The 17,719-nt window shown below is 45.5% G+C and overlaps 1 protein-coding gene across 2 annotated transcripts in view; it reads left to right on the top strand.

The window, feature by feature from the left end:
• Positions 1 to 17,719, top strand: part of LOC311227242 (lisH domain-containing protein ARMC9-like) — an 88,166-nt gene that overhangs the window by 27,661 nt on the left and 42,786 nt on the right. The window contains exons 7-14 of one of the 2 annotated variants that reach the window (XM_084312821.1): positions 342 to 366; positions 918 to 1,075; positions 2,372 to 2,470; positions 4,873 to 4,908; positions 7,759 to 7,793; positions 8,305 to 8,416; positions 13,550 to 13,636; positions 16,498 to 16,588. In XM_084312821.1, the coding sequence (XP_084168947.1) occupies positions 342 to 366; positions 918 to 1,075; positions 2,372 to 2,470; positions 4,873 to 4,908; positions 7,759 to 7,793; positions 8,305 to 8,416; positions 13,550 to 13,636; positions 16,498 to 16,588 (643 nt within the window). The remainder of the gene's footprint in view (positions 1 to 341; positions 367 to 917; positions 1,076 to 2,371; positions 2,471 to 4,872; positions 4,909 to 7,758; positions 7,794 to 8,304; positions 8,417 to 13,549; positions 13,637 to 16,497; positions 16,589 to 17,719) is intronic. The other variant, XM_084312822.1, reaches the window with a different exon arrangement.

The raw sequence follows: 17,719 nt of genomic DNA, 5'->3' as shown, positions 1-17,719 counted from the left end.
GCGGGGGCAACCAATGCGAGGTTAGGGGTTAAGTGTCTCACTCAAGGACACTTCGACACACGCTGCCCGGGAGGAGCGGGAATCGAACCGGGAACCTCCGGATTACCAGACGATACCTCCCGAGCCACTGTCGCCAACATGTTAACACAGCCAGTGTGTGTCGATGAAGCTGTCTTTACCAAAAACCCAAGGGTGTCGGTCGGGTCAGTGGGACATTTGAGTCACAGACCCACGCCTCTGCCTCAGCCTAAACCCACTGAATCCTAAGCAAACCAACGACACAGTAAATAGGCCCTCACTCCGGGTGGAACAGGATGTTTTCCTTAACACGTGTGACACAGAAGGAAGGAGGAAGGAGCACCAAAGGTGAATGTTTGATCCATTTGATTGTTCCTCTCCAGTCTCCTATGCAGAGCACATACTTCAGTTTGTAATCTCACAATTATGACAAAATGACCATGCCCAGAAACTAGGGATGTCCGATATTATCGGCCTACCGATATTATCGGCCGATATCGGCATTAAAATGTGATATCGGAAAATATCGGTATCGATATTTTTTAAATATTTCTATAACCTTTATTTACCCAGGCAAGCAAGTAAGAACAAATTCTGATTTTATTTATTGTCAAAAGTATGCATAATGTTGTGTTAATTCCACAACAAGAGATATGTAATGTTAATTACCTGAAATTATTCAATTTTTTGGGGGGGGGGGGGGACCCTGCATATATTGGTATCGGTTGATATCGGTAAAAAAGCCAATATCGAGCACCCCTACCAGAAACCCAACCCCTTGATGTGTGACTGTATTTTATTTTGTGTGTGTGTGTGTGTGTGTGTGTGCGTGTGTGTGCGCACGCGTGTGTGTGTGTGTGTGTGTGTGTGTGCGTGCGTGTGTGTGTGCGCGCGCACAGAGGCCATGCAGCAGTTGCAGCTGCAGCTGGTGGAGTCGGAGAGGCGCGCGTCCTCCTACATGAGGCGCTTCACCAGGATGCAGGCCGACTACCACAACCTGATCGGAGTCGCTGCTGAGCTGGTGGACTTACTGGAGGCCACCGTCGGTGGGAAGATGGTAGGGCGGACTGAGAGCACAGTCACAAACAAGCTGATGAGGTCTGCTCGTACACACGCCCATAAGCGCCACACGGATACTAGGGCTGCACGAGTATGGCAAAAATCGTAATCGAGATTATTTAGATTTGAACCATTATTTACCAGGGTAGGTTCTGTTTTTAACCTTTATTTACCAGGGTAGGTTCTGTTTTTAACCATTATTTACCAGGGTAGGTTCTGTTTTTAACCGTTATTTGCCAGGGTAGGTTCTGTTTTTAACCTTTATTTACCATGGTAGGTTCTGTTTTTAACCTTTATTTGCCAGGGTAGGTTCTGTTTTTAACCTTTATTTACCAGGGTAGGTTCTGTTTTTAACCGTTATTTGCCAGGGTAGGTTCTGTTTTTAACCTTTATTTGCCAGGGTAGGTTCTGTTTTTAACCTTTATTTACCAGGGTAGGTTCTGTTTTTAACCGTTATTTGCCAGGGTAGGTTCTGTTTTTAACCTTTATTTGCCAGGGTAGGTTCTGTTTTTAACCGTTATTTACCAGGGTAGGTTCTGTTTTTAACCTATATTTACCAGGGTAGGTTCTGTTTTTAACCTTTATTTACCAGGGTAGGTTCTGTTTTTAACCTTTATTTACCAGGGTAGGTTCTGTTTTGAACCTTTATTTACCAGGGTAGGTTCTGTTTTTAACCTTTATTTACCAGGGTAGGTTCTGTTTTTAACCTTTATTTACCAGGGTAGGTTCTGTTTTTAACCGTTATTTACCAGGGTAGGTTCTGTTTTTAACCGTTATTTACCAGGGTAGGTTCTGTTTTTAACCTTTATTTACCAGGGTAGGTTCTGTTTTGGCGAGGAGTAACGTGTAGGAGGCTGACACTGCCCCCGCCATTTTCCTGTCTCTGCTGTGCAGGCGCCCCAACCGACCTGTAGGAGTCGCTGTTTACAATGTCCAGATTACCACCCATCGACTTCCCACCCGTTAACTCTGCCAATTGAGTTAATATGACGGCCGGCCCAAGCCGGAGGCAACGCCGACAGCTGGATTCGATACCGGTGTCTCATGCGTTGTGACGAGCGCAATGTCCGCTGCTCCACCCAAAACAATATTTGTTTTTATTATTGTAATATGTCGGCGTGAATGTCAATTTGAATTATAATTAGGGAAGGGAGGGGGTTGAAATGTGTCCTTTTTTTGTCATGTGTTACTGTCTGTATATATGTATGTTTGTATAAAAGAAAAAAAATGCAATAAAAATATTAGTAAAAAAAAAAATAAAAAAAAGCTCAGGGGCCTGCGGTGTTGTTCACAGATCTCCCCAGAGTACCTCCAGAGTGTCTGCGGCCGTCTCTTCAGCAGCCAGATGAGGCAGAGCGTGGAACAGGGCATCGACTTCACCAGGCCGGGCACTGTGAGTGAGGGCACACGCACACACACATGCATATACACATACATACACACACACACACACACACACAAACACTCACACACAAACACACACACAAATCCACACGTGTACACACACAGACGCACACACACACACACACACACACACACACACACACACACACATAGAGAAAGGGAGAATGGCTTATAACAGACTTAATGATTTTAGAATATTTCAGGCAAATGTTTTATCACCACCTATCCAGTTACTTTTTATAGTGTAACGTTTGGCTACTTTAATTCATTGAATGTAGAGAGGGAGAGAGGCTCAGCCCCCCCCCCCCCTGTTTCCTTACTAATGGAACTCGAAACTGAAACTGGTATCAAGTATTTCCAGGGTTAGCTTAGCTTAGTTAGCATTAGCGGCTAACGTTAGTTAGCTTAGTTAGCGTAAGGTTTTTACTGCTACGTGGACATACAGGAATGGTGAGGATGCAAAGCATGTTAGACGCATTGTAGCCGCTGTTCGCGTTGGTCTGTGTCTATTATGAAATAACAATTGCGAGTCATTGAAGGTCCGTGCTGGTCTGTGTCTATAATGAAATGACAATTGCGCATAATTGGAATTCGGATTATTTTCTAACTGGTTTCTTAGGTATCAAAATGTGGCACCGATTGATCTAACGTGAATCGGTACTTGGTAGTACAGACGTAATTCGGTCGGTACCCTTAAAAGTAGAGTTCGGTACCCGTCCCTAGTGTAGACCACCACATGTCTCCTCCGATAGATGTGGAGTCGCCAGCCGCTTCTTTTCACCTGACAGCTAGGAGTTTCACTGGCAGAGCGTAACGTGCATGGAGGTTCACGCTATCTCCCCCAGATCCCCTCCCCGCTGAGCAGGAACCGACCAGTAGGAGTCGCTATTGCAACGATCTCTTCTCACGAGGTGGGGTATCTCCCAGGCCTTTCTGTGTGGAGTTTGCATGTTCTCCCCGTGCTGGCAAAGGCCCCCCCCCCCCCCCCCCCCGATAAGAAAAACCCAATGGAAAAACATGCACAACAACAGATCGCTAACGCTGTGGCGCGTCCTTGACGAAGACGGACAGGAGCACTTGGATTGGTCCCCGGGGCGCGGATCACGTTGACGCCCTATCTGCTCCCGGCTGCCCATGGGGGGAAGGACGACGGGATGGGTTAGGCGCAGAGACTCTATCGCATCGGCGACTGAGAAAAAGACAATGCATGTGTGTGTGTGTGTGCCGCTCCAATTGCATGTCCAGTTCGTTGCATGCCGATTAAAGACCCCCTAAAGAGGTCCTGCATTATTATATTATTATTAACGATCAGGACTATAATCTGCTTCCCACCCGTGAACACTGCAGTGTTCGCTGGAACGTCTCACCAACCTGGTACCACTGGTGAACCCCGGTCTCTGGGGCGGTAGGAGATAGCCCCTTTCGTGATGCACCGAGTGAATCCACAGTCACTTCCTAGCCCATAGCCAACCAACCTAGATCACATAGAAATTTCAAAGGTACTCACAGTTGCACGAGGGTTTCGGACAGAGATACGTGATGGTTTGAAAGCTCGGCGTTGCTAATAAACATTTTAAATAATTTTTATAAACGTGTAAACATCACAGTTGCATGCTGGGCGCACCAGGCGTGTCACAAATGCAGAATAAGAGAAGAAGCGAACGCTGCCTCTGTGATGTTTACACGTTTATACAAATTATTTAAAATGTTTATTAGCAACGAACGCCGAGCTTTCAAACCATCACGTATCTCTGTCCGAAACCCCCGTGCAACTGTGAGTACCTTTGAAATGTCTCTGATACGGTTCGGGCAGAACCAGTCCTTCATGGTAAATCTAGGTTGGTTGGCTATGGGCTAGGAAGGAAGTGACTGTGGATTCACTCGGTGCATCACAGTCACGAAAGGGGCTAGGTAGGAGAGTGCTTTTACCTCTACACTACCCAGACGCTTGATAGACACCCTGGGTTCTTTAGCAAGCGTAGTGAGTCAGGACCTCGGTTTAATATCTCATCCGAAGGACGACAGTGTCCCCGTCACCTTGAACAGGGTGCAGTGCTACTGCCAGGACCAGAGGACAGAGTGCTCCCTACTGGACAACATCACTTTCCGACAGCACCCTGGTCGGGGGCCATGACCTACGACCCTCCTATCATGAGGCCCGGAGCCCTACCCAATGTGCTAGCCATCTGCCGAACGCCTCCGCATCAAAACCAGACCCTACTGTAGTGTCGGTTGTGTATCTGAACTGGCCTGTGTATCTTCTGAACTGGCCTGTGTATCTGAACTGGCCTGTGTATCTGCCAGCATTTTAATTTGTTTTGACTCAACAACTGCTTTCTTTGTGTTTGTCTTTGCCTTTGTGTGTGTGTGTGTGTCACCCTGCCTATAAAGGGATATTACTCTATGAGTCCCTATGATGACGGCTATGTAAGTTTCATACATTTTCATCTTCTATTCTTCTTCTCCCACCTCGTCTCGCTCGCCCCCCGCCGCTCTCTCTCTCTCTCTCTCTCTCTTCCTCCTCCGCTTGTTTTCTCTCTTCTCTTCCTCCACCACCACCGCTCCTATACCTCTCTTCTGCCTCCATTGTACTTGCCCTACATGCATCTTGTATCCCAGTAGCTCCCATTAGATTGTCCTAGTTTTTAATGCAATGTATGTCCTCGTCGGAGATAAGAATGCCCCCGATTGTCCCCGGCCACTTGTTTAGCACTAGCACAAACAAGGGTGTAGCTCTCCATCAAACGTTCGCTTGTTCCCCAAACGTTGCAGCCATTGTCTTGTCCTTCCCAACCAACCAAACACCACCTTCATTGTCGCCTTCTGATCACTACCTGTGTTTTCTTTTTGCGCGTAGGTCACAGCCCTGACAACCCCCCCTCTCTCCCAGTTCCTCTAATGTTACCTTTATTTATTTTTTGATTAAGAGCCCAGAGAGACCTGTGAGAGGGAGGGAAGAATGGTCGTTATAAGAAGCTGTTCCCACGCACACAGTGTATGTTATATATAATATCCCCATGCACAGCTTGTCCTACAGGATCACAAGGAGGAATTGTTTGAAGGCAGCGATGAAAAGCAGGCATTGCTATGAGATAGAACGACGTGTTCCCAACTCTTCTGACGGCGAATGTTGAGGCCAGGGCGCATGAAGATTTTCCCTAAGCGGGTTGTACTTCTGCGTTCGGTTTGCGCAATCTGATTGGCCACTGACGTTTCTGGTCATGTGACATGTGCGCCAATCGTGTGACGCCTAGTTCTGCGCCTATTTCCGGGTCTAACAGCCTGCAAACTACCTAACGCCTAGTTTATCACTGGTTAAGCTTAGGCGACTCTTTCGAAGTTGGTTAAGGTTAGAGTTTGGAATCAGGGCTGGTGTTCTATCACCCTGCTCTAAGACAAACTCTAACCTTAACCAACTTCCAAAGAGCGCCTAAGCTTAACCGGTGGCAGAACTAGGCGTCACACGATTGGCGCACATGTCACATGACCAGAAACGTCAGTGGCCAATCAGATCGCGCAAACCGAACGCGGAAGTACAACCCACTTAAGGAAAATATTCACGCCGGGCCACAGGTGTTAAGGTCTGCGGATGGAAAGTGTTCAAGGACTAATCCCAATGTGGAGGACTTACAGCACTGGTGAAGTGAGATATTACAGACACACAAGGAGAGATTAGTTAGTGTGTCTGACACTTAATGCTCTCACCCCGCCCACTCTGGTCCTTTCCATTCGTCGGATTGGATGGTCTCCTCTTGTCACTCATTGCATGGGCGCTGTTGCCAAAACGCCCCGGGGGATGCAGCATGTTCCAGAACCGACGCATGAATCCGCTCACGATGGAGCTTGAAAACCACAAGACTAACCCGACTGTTCTAGGTGGAGAGAATGCTTCATGGTTAACCCTTTCACTGCCACACGACAGAAGGTTAACCCTTTACTATCACACAACCGACCGTCGCCATCGGTTGTGTGATAGTAAAAGGGTTAACCTTCTGTCGTGTGGCAGTGAAAGGGTTAACCGGCTGTCGTGTGGCAGTGAAAGGGTTAACCGTTTTGGTAGTGCGGTGGTGAAAGGGTTAAAGGGATAATGCCACCCAATTTTAAGAATTTGCACGTTATTCCAAAATCTGAAGAAAGTCCATGAAACGTTTTGTGAACATGAACAACTCAACTCTCATAAATCCCAAAACTAGAGCGCTAAAACTCAAGCCCATGATGTCATCAGGTACCATATACAGGGAGGTCTGACGCTTCGTAGACACTGAATTGAGAAACATCATCATCAAACCTTTATTTATTCTCGAGATTACAATTGAGGTCCCCCTCGTTTTCAATGTCGTCGAGACTTTACAGACATTTCAATGCACACATTTCTACAATATAACAATAATAAATATTAATAACTATCTATATAGTACTATTCACACACATGGACCGCAGTCCAGAGTGCACCCCACAGCAATTAGTATAAAATGAACAAAGGCATAAAATCAGCACACAAATTGACAAAATAAAAATTGCATACATTTCAGACATAAGAATAGGTATAAAATAAGTACAAATAGTACAATGTCGCTCGAAGGCATGTGAACCCCCCCCCCCGGAACAGTCAGTCCCCCGAACACCCCACACATCAATCCCTACCACATCCCCATCCAAGACACCCCATGACACTGGGGGCATTCAGGGGGACATTCTGTGTCATTCTCTGAGTATACGGGTACATTTTCTGATTCAGAACTGAGAGCACTTAACTTTGATCAAAACTAATTTGGGTATAAAAACAAAAAAATATGTCTCTCGTTCATTGGAGCGTTCCCAGGCAACGGGACAGCTTCAGACCTTCTTACCTGATGACATCTCCGTTCCCAGGCAACGGGACAGCTTCAGACCTTCTTACCTGATGACATCTCAAGTTTGAGTCTCACTAAACTCCGGTTTCTGGCTTCGGGATAGAGAAGCTTGTGTTTACAAATATTGATTGAACGTTCCTAGGACCATAGGAATAACATTTTAATTCTTAATTTAGGAGCATATACAGTAGTGAGCATGAAGGGATTTGCGTTTTTCCCACGCAGACATTCTCATTTATGACTCATTTATGTCATGACATCTTTTCTATAAAAAGGAACAAGTAATTATGGACAGTGATTATGTGGTTTTCGGTTCACCACTGTGTTGAAAGTACAAATGGGGAATAAATGTCACCTGTAATAACTATAAAATAATTATAAAACCTTTTCTCTCTCTCTCTCTCGCTCTGTCTCATGATCACAGGCCTCTTCAATGCTCCGAGCATCCATTGCGCCACAGTGAGTCTTGTTTCAAACCTTGTTTGCTCACACAAAGACAACGGCATAGATTTCCCATGCATTCTGTCTAGGGGTGTAACGATGCATCGAAATGCATCGATTCTAATGTGACTATTTGAAAATGTTAGAATTGATTATAATCGAAATTAATTGAAGAAAAAAAAATTGTTAAAAAAAAAGAAAATTACATTTTTCTTATTGACCTATAGTCCATTCATGCTGAGTGAATCAGTTCCCCCAGCCACATTTGTGTATACATCTTTTTTTGGGGAATTAACTGATAGAAAATGTATCAAATCGAATCGAATCGTGGTCAAATGAAGAGATTTCATGATGCATTGAATCGTTGCCTGAAGAATCGTAATCGGATTTAATCGTTATGAGGTCGCATCGTTACACCCCTAATTCTGTCCATTCCTCCCCTATGACTACACTCTGTTCTGTCTGGCTACATGGGTATCGCCACGGTCCCTGCACGACGCTTGAATTGTAGTTCTCTACTAACTTCCAGGAGGCCTAAGGAGGTGCCACTGCTGCCTTCCCTGGACTACGAGAAGCTGAAGAAGGACCTGCTGCGAGGCTCCGACAGACTCAAGTCCCTGTTGCTTCAGGCCCTGCGTTGGGTGAGGAGGCCTCATGTAAAACATAGGTCGTTCCCTGGCCTTCAGTCAGAGCAGATCTTATGTAATTCGACAAGACTGTGCACTTGTTACACTTGCTGTCATTAGCTGTAGCTAGGGATGTCCCAATCGGATTGGACAGATCGGAATCTGAGCCAATCACGGCATACAGTGTTTCCCACAGGATTTTCAGAGACTATGGGGGGTGAACCTCCGTCCCTCTACATTTTAAAGTTAAATGCATCAATCTGGTGCACTTTGAGAGCAAAATAAAGAGGCTAGATCTATGATGAACTTTGTGCTCAAAACACAAAATCGACTAGAGCATACATTTGAGCCATCAAAGAAATTAAGCAAAAGTGGTTACCTGTGTTGAACTGGTTTCTTTTTTTGAAAATAAAAAAATATAGTGGATTACTATTACGACTACTACCACTGCCAATACTACTGATACATCCCTATTGGCAAAGTTTTCTTTTTTAATAATCTTTTTTTGTTCATTATACAACTGTGGCGGGACTAATTAGACTGTGGCTGGCCGCCACAGTCTAGGTATTTAATGGGAAACCCTTAAGGCATATTTTTATGAATCTGTATTGATCGGTATCGGGTATATTGAACCCAATCAAATTCAGATTTTTTTTTTGTTAAAAAACAGTTATGAAAACCATTAAGGGAAAGCTGTGATATAGGCTATTTCTTTAAGCAGAACTATTCAAATACCAAGCATAGCTTATCTACATTGAAATGGTTTTACTAACATTAACACTTTGATTGCCAGCGTGCACTATTTATCGTTGGATGCCACCACCCACTTCAATGATAGCGTTGTGAACGCATAATCTCTGTCTTAAATTATGGCTATGTGTGTAATCTGCCCGTCGTTTATCAATGACTTGTTTGCAGTCAACATTGTCGAAATGGATTGTTTTTTAATCGGTTCATTTCCGTTTATAGCATTTTGAAAAGCCCTCGTTTTTCAGGAAAATATATAGATTCCGTGATAATCGCTCTTTACTGGAATATTCTGGCATACACAAACGTTTTCATTTTTTGGCCTATTTATGAATCGTTTTCAAATAAACGCTAGATTATCGATAGTATATGTGTACTTATGCACGCTATAGAAGCGATCTGAAAAATATATTCTCTCATTTCCTGATCAGCGTGCACACACAGACACACACACACACACATAGGACACACGTTGATATATAGGTCAAAATAGCTCTGATTATCCCAAGACTGGTCTAATAAATTGCTTACCTCAGATCAGATGTTATCCAAAAAGATTATTCCAATTCCTGATCGCCATTCCAAATATCGATTGCGTTTATTGATTCAGCATTGGGTACTGGAAATACATAATCCACGCTGTTCTGAGGGTCGGCGATCAACTTGGGTCTCTTCAGATGCCTCGCCGGAAAAGTAACATGAGGAGGCTGGACCGCCCCCCCCCCCCCCCCCCCCCCCCCCCCCCCCTCATATCCAGGGTCTCAGATCCAGTGTCTTAGATCCAGGGGTCTCAGATCCAGGAGCTTCTGATCCAAGGGTCTCAGATCCAGTGTCTTAGATCTAGGGGCCTCAGATCCAGGGTCTTAGATCCAGGGGCCTCAGATCCACGAGTCTCTGAACCATGTTTTATCTCTCTCTGAGGATTTATTTCTAAAACCAATGGGGTGCAGTTACACAGGGAGAGACGATAGGGGGCAGTATTTTCCCAATTGAGCTCAGAGAGAGTCTGCAACACTAGCGTGAGGCTCGATTGATGAAATATTAATTCAAATCGCTAATAAAAAAAAATACGACAAACAAACGCTATATGTCGTTGGTGGCACTCAACTGGCGGCATGAACTAACGACAAATCGCATCCCTGGCACTCAAAGTGGTAATGTACTTGTAGTGTGTGCACTGTGCTGCTATATTATCTAGGAAAATATGAATATCGGATCGGGACTCTGTATCGGCAGATACCCCATATTAAATTACTCAGATTGGGATCCCTAGCTGTAGCAGCACTCCCCCGAAAGGCTAGTATGATTTCAATCCCTCAGATGAAGAACCATATAAATCCATATAGGTTTTTTAAGAGGAACAATGTTTTCAAACCTGATTATCTAAAGATGGTAAGTCGGAGTGGTTAAAGATAGTAGAGCTTTAGTACTTGGATGCCATTCACACTGATCTGGATTAACTTTATGGCAAGTATATGGACTGAACAAAAATATTTTCAAAACAGACCTATATGGTTGTTTGTCTGAAGGGTTCATTCGTTGACTTTAGAATTCATGTGGCAACAACCACGCCTAGTGTTTAGTTTAGTTTACTCAGTTTATTTTTAGTGAGCCGAGCTCTCGTCCTCCTCAAAACTGAACAATAGGATTCAGGTTAAAAATCTGCTAAATGCCTCTGCAGTAGAAAGCTATCCGGCTGCAAGCTATCCTAGCTTAGCGCAAATGAATGGAAGTGGACACAGACCACTAGCCTAGCTTAAAATTCTGGGAGAGGTGTTTTTGGCCAACAGCTAGGCTAGTGGTCCATATCCGCTTCCATTCATTTGCATAGATCTAATTTGGCATCTATCTTCTTGTCTGACTCTGGAGCAGACGGTAAGCGCATGTCCCCATAATGTTGGCACGTTCCTTTAACGTGGACCTTTTCCGGGACCCCTTCTGTCCACTACGTTAAAGAAAGTGATCAGAGTCGTGCAGCTTTTTTACAGTGAGAGTCGGACAAACCGATATACCACATTGATCTCCACAATGTCATGGTCAGGTAATGTCATGGTCAGGTAATGTCATGGTCAGGTAATGTCATGGTCAGGTAATGTCATGGTCAGGTAATGTCATGGTCAGGTAATGTCATGGTCAGGTAATGTCATGGTCAGGTAATGCCAGTGTCAGGTAATGTCAGTGTCAGGTAATGTCATGGTCAGGTAATGTCATGGTCAGGTAATGTCATGGTCAGGTAATGCCAGTGTCAGGTAATGTCATGGTCAGGTAATGTCAGTGTCAGGTAACGTCATGGTCAGGTAATGTCAGTGTCAGGTAATGTCATGGTCAGGTAATGTCAGTGTCAGGTAATGTCATGGTCAGGTAATGTCAGTGTCAGGTAATGTCATGGTCAGGTAATGTCAGTGTCAGGTAATGTCATGGTCAGGTAATGTCAGTGTCAGGTAATGTCAGTGTCAGGTAATGTCATGGTCAGGTAATGTCAGTGTCAGGTAACGTCATGGTCAGGTAATGTCAGTGTCAGGTAATGTCATGGTCAGGTAATGTCATGGTCAGGTAATGTCAGTGTCAGGTAATGTCATGGTCAGGTAATGTCAGTGTCAGGTAATGCCATGGTCAGGTAATGCCATGGTCAGGTAATGTCATGGTCAGGTAATGACATGGTCAGGTAATGTCATGGTCAGGTAATGTCATGGTCAGGTAATGTCATGGTCAGGTAATGTCAGTGTCAGGTAATGTCATGGTCAGGTAATGTCATGGTCAGGTAATGTCATGGTCAGGTAATGTCATGGTCAGGTAATGTCATGGTCAGGTAATGTCAGTGTCAGGTAGTGCCAGTGTCAGGTAGTGCCAGTGTCAGGTAATGTCATGGTCAGGTAATGCCAGTGTCAGGTAATGCCAGTGTCAGGTAATGCCAGTGTCAGGTAGTGCCAGTGTCAGGTAATGCCAGTGTCAGGTAGTGCCAGTGTCAGGTAATGCCAGTGTCAGGTAATGCCAGTGTCAGGTAATGTCATGGTCAGGTAATGTCATGGTCAGGTAGTGCCAGTGTCAGGTAATGCCAGTGTCAGGTAATGCCAGTGTCAGGTAATGCCAGTGTCAGGTAATGTCAGTGTCAGGTAGTGCCAGTGTCAGGTAATGCCAGTGTCAGGTAATGCCAGTGTCAGGTAATGTCATGGTCAGGTAATGTCAGTGTCAGGTAATGCCAGTGTCAGGTAATGCCAGTGTCAGGTAATGCCAGTGTCAGGTAGTGCCAGTGTCAGGTAATGCCAGTGTCAGGTAATGCCAGTGTCAGGTAATGTCATGGTCAGGTAATGTCAGTGTCAGGTAGTGCCAGTGTCAGGTAGTGCCAGTGTCAGGTAATGCCAGTGTCAGGTAATGCCAGTGTCAGGTAATGTCATGGTCAGGTAATGTCAGTGTCAGGTAGTGCCAGTGTCAGGTAGTGCCAGTGTCAGGTAATGCCAGTGTCAGGTAGTGCCAGTGTCAGGTAGTGCCAGTGTCAGGTAGTGCCAGTGTCAGGTAATGCCAGTGTCAGGTAATGCCAGTGTCAGGTAATGCCAGTGTCAGGTAGTGCCAGTGTCAGGTAGTGCCAGTGTCAGGTAATGCCAGTGTCAGGTAATGCCAGTGTCAGGTAGTGCCAGTGTCAGGTAATGCCAGTGTCAGGTAATGCCAGTGTCAGGTAGTGCCAGTGTCAGGTAATGTCATGGTCAGGTAATGCCAGTGTCAGGTAGTGCCAGTGTCAGGTAGTGCCAGTGTCGGGTAGTGCCAGTGTCAGGTAATGCCAGTGTCAGGTAATGCCAGTGTCAGGTAGTGCCAGTGTCAGGTAATGTCATGGTCAGGTAATGCCAGTGTCAGGTAATGTCATGGTCAGGTAATGCCAGTGTCAGGTAGTGCCAGTGTCAGGTAGTGCCAGTGTCAGGTAGTGCCAGTGTCAGGTAATGTCATGGTCAGGTAATGCCAGTGTCAGGTAGTGCCAGTGTCAGGTAATGTCAGTGTCAGGTAATGCCAGTGTCAGGTAATGTCAGTGTCAGGTAATGTCAGTGTCAGGTAATGCCAGTGTCAGGTAATGCCAGTGTCAGGTAATGTCATGGTCAGGTAGTGCCAGTGTCAGGTAGTGCCAGTGTCAGGTAGTGCCAGTGTCAGGTAGTGCCAGTGTCAGGTAATGCCAGTGTCAGGTAATGTCATGGTCAGGTAATGTCAGTGTCAGGTAATGCCAGTGTCAGGTAATGCCAGTGTCAGGTAATGCCAGTGTCAGGTAATGTCATGGTCAGGTAATGCCAGTGTCGGGTAATGCCAGTGTCAGGTAGTGCCAGTGTCAGGTAATGTCATGGTCAGGTAATGCCAGTGTCAGGTAATGGCAGTTATTTGGGTCTTAATCAGTGCTTGTGCCTGTTGCCTTGTTTTCAGAGGCTGACTCGCTCTCTCCATGGGGAACAGCGAGACACGGTACTGCAGGCCTACATGAGCAACGACTTGCTGGATAACACCAACCAGGTGGGATTATCACATCAAGTCAAGTGTTCCTTTATTAATCCCCTTGGGGAAATTCAAGTGTCATAGCAGCATGGGGATGGGGATGGGGATGGGGAGGGGGGGGTACAGGTAGGATAATAGAATAATAGAACATAGAATACATAATGACAATAATGATAACAGTAGTAGAAGTAGTGAACAGTATTTGGTTCAATAGCATGATTCAATCAGACAGTAGTAATAGTAATAACCATAGTAACACACTGGACCAGAGTCCTTGCAGTGTTTATTATTAAGAGTCAGATAGTCCTAACAGTACTCATGTTCACCAGCTATTAGTTCTCCAGCAATTGCAGTAGTCTGTGCCCACAGTTGTGGAGCCTGGTGGCTACTGGCACAAAGGACTGGCTGAGGCAGTTTGTGGTGTGTAGCTTCTTATGAAACTACACAGTTTCTGCCAGTAGCATAGGTTCTGTAGGGCTCTGCCAACCTCGCCACGTATTTAGAGAATAAGCAGAAGCAGGGGTCTCAGATCCAGGGTCTCATATCCAGGATCTCAGATCCAGTGTCTTAGATCCAGGGGCCTTAGATCCAGGGGTCTCAGATCCAGGGTCTCAGATCCAGGAGCTTCTGATCCAATGTCTTAGATCTAGGGGCCTCAGATCCAGGGTCTTAGATCCAGGGGCCTCAGATCCACGAGTCTCTGAACCATGTTTTATCTCTCTCTGAGGATTTATTTCTAAAATGTACCCCAGTTGCTATTGCATGTACATATTTGTGTTTTATTACATGTGTAGCAGGGTGGATTATCCCTGCTTTATGGGAGTGGATGTACACGGCCACCTGGTAGTGAGAACGCAGCAGAGCTGGGTCCGGCTGAGTCGTCGACTGTAGGCCAGGAATGTTGAAGTGGAGGTCGAGCAGCGGGAGTGGATGGGGCCTAGGATTCACTAACCTAGGGATGGTGCGCTGGTCCTTCTTGCCCTCCAGGGCGATCAGCAGTAGCTCCCCACACACCCACACTTCCCCCAATACTTCCTGGGCCCTCCCACACCCGATGGCAGTAAGGATGGATGATATATTCGCTCCCCAAAGCAGTACCCTTCCTGATTGATGAGTAGAGACCTTTCCCAATGAACTATAGGCAGGGGGGGTGGGGAAAGGGTTAAATTGTAATGAACATTAACAGACACGCACACAGTGGTCCCATTGAGCTCTCCTTTACTGAAAGTCTGATGCACGTTACAAGTATTTACACAGGAATGAAAGTTATTTCCGCACTGGGCACCTAGTGCTCTCGCTCTACAGTACAGACTAAAGTTCTTCCCACACTGGGTTAGACACAGTAATAACCCCTTCCCTTTAAGGGTTTATATACTGATTCGCTTCTCCGTAGGTGGGGAGAGAGGGGAGGAAGAGGGAGAGGGATAAAGGAGCTGTTCAATGGGATTTTTATAAAAGAACACACATTATTACCACATTCAACCAAAATGACAGTGGGCCCACCTCGAAAATAAAAGTCCTATCTATAGCCGGCGTTCCCCAAAATAATAAAGGTCGGGGCGCCCCTAAACACTGTTTCCAGCGTCAGTTCAAAGCACTGCTTCTCTTCGCCCTTAAAGGGCCCGCGCCACACAGAGAGAAAGTCTACCGATAAAGTTTCAGCACTCGGAGCGCTCGCTGTAACCGGCTTGAGTGTACTTAACCAAGTGGCGGGCCTGCTCCCACCACCAAACGTCCGTGTGGTGAGATGGCCGTCGAGAGGTCCCGTGATAGCAGGCAGCGGGGCTGGGTAGACGTTGGGCAGGTGACTGCTGGGGTAACGGCTCGGAGGGGCTGGAGGAGCGTGCAGTGTAGTGACGTCCGCTGCTGGGCTGAAGGGGTGGGGCGACACGCGGGCTAAACTGTGGTGCTAGCCTAACTGAAGCTAAGCTGTGGGTCGGGACGACCCCCTGTCATGACGCATATACTTCAGCTAAAACTCAATGTGGGCAATATCTACCACACTCTTCGGCAGTAGCTTGTCTGCTTCTTCGTTCACAATGTCTCTTCCGCATTAACTAAAAGCTAAGCTATCGCATACTCATTACTAACCCGCTTCGTAACTGGGTTTATATCTCGCGTGCTTGATGTCCGGAGCTCCAGCTCCGCGCGACCTCTTCCTTCTCTGGAAAACGATGAAGAGGAAGTTCCTCCGTCGGCGCCTCGCCCTGAGCCCATCCTTCTTCACCTGTGTCTCCCTGTCCAACGTCGCCACCAGCTCCCCATGGCGGTACCTGTATCATGTCCCACTATTAAGTGTCAATGTTAGGATAGGGAGGATCAAGAGAGGTCAGCAAGTTAAGTGTCAATGTTAGGATAGGGAGGATCAAGAGCGGTCAGCCAGTTACACAACGTCCTCGCGCACACAGGGAATGCAAGGAATTAACGTTAGACACATTGAATTATTGTTAGACATATTCAGGTGTCTACACATGTATATGTTCATAGTTTACATACAAACTATTTCGCCTGTTTTATTCTCCACCCATCGATTATCCATAGCAACACTACTATCACCGACATCTAAGAAGGGAGATCCCCCCCCATTGAACGGCCCTTCTTCTCCCCTCCATATTGCCTGTGGTGCGTTTTTCCTTACCTTCGTGTGGGGTATGTCTGGGAGTGTTGCATTCATTTAATTTATTTATTTTACATTTAATTTAATTTAATTTAATAAAATTTTGGATTTCCTGGTGCTTTTGTCTTTGTTCTTGATTTATTGTGATGTTTCTTCTTGACTTGTTTAAAGAAGACGTGTCCGGCCCATGGGGACATTAACGTGTGTTGTCGGACCTTACAAATACATTAAATTAAATCTGATCTGATTTGTGCCGTGGCAGGAGACCGTGCTTCACCTGATGAGGTCAAAGGACGAGACTGTGCGTGAATACACGGCTCGTCTCATCAACGCCTTCGCCTCGCTCGCAGAGGGTAAGTGCTCGACTACGGTACATGCCAGTACATTTGGTTAACCCTTTCACTACCACACTACCAAAGTGGTTAACCCTTTCACTGTGACGATACACGAGGTTAACCCGTTCACTGCCACGTGACAAAGGGCTAACCCTTTCACTTCTGTTGTGTGATAGTAAAGGGGTTAACCTTCTGTAGTGTGGTAGTGAAAGGGTTAAGCATCAATTTCACGTGTTGTGCACCCTTCAGAACATCAGCCCTGATCAAATTGGAAGCATTTGAGTGAAAGCGCAGATTCAAGGGAGAGATCCTGGAGCCTCTTATCTCTTCACAGATCAGATGAAAGTCTCTTTTGATAGACAGAAGACCCGCTAATGATCTCCCGCAGCAGGATCTCAGTTACTGTTAAAATTTTTTACAAGTTAAACATCTTAATTTGTGCTGACACACGGGAGATGGCTGTGGTAGAACGTCCATGAAGTGATTGGTAGAAGAGCGCAAAGAGAAGGGAGATACAAGATGCAGCACTTGGAATTTGTATTTATTATTATTATAATTCTTTTTTACTGTTTACTTCATGGGACATGGATGACTATAAACCCATTAGAAATCACATATTTTGCATTTCCTAACCTTAAACGAATGCTTAGCATAGGAAGATGTGGTTTAAAGCAATGAAAAAATAAGTATTTACTCTTATTTGAGTATGTTTTGTCTATTTGAGTATTGAGTACGATGAGTTCTGATGTTTTCTGTAAAGCTGTCATTCTGGACTTTACTTTTGATGATGATTAGCGTTGTTGATATAATGTAAAGCGACCGCCCTCCAAACCCTGGGTGGATAACGACCCTTCAAACTATTTGCAAACACCACGGCAAAATGGGCAATTATGCACAAAACCTCTGTGGTTTCTGTTTGTACAGAAGTAACCAAGCAGTTTACTCAAGCAATTCTGAGACAATGACCCCTTACTCCTACTTGAGGGCAACTTCACTGAAATAACTTTGAGTGCTCATACTTGAGGATTAGATTAGATACAAATGTATTGTCATCGTACAGAACAACTACAGTACAACGAAAATAAGTTGACATCTAACCAGAGTGCTAGGTAACAGTAAAGTACATTAATGATATACAGTACAAGTGAT

The sequence above is a fragment of the Notolepis coatsorum genome, assembly GCF_963971535.1.
Source record: "Notolepis coatsorum genome assembly, chromosome: 4".
Classification (NCBI taxonomy): domain Eukaryota; kingdom Metazoa; phylum Chordata; class Actinopteri; order Aulopiformes; family Paralepididae; genus Notolepis; species Notolepis coatsorum.
This window is presented reverse-complemented; position numbering and strand designations above follow the sequence as displayed.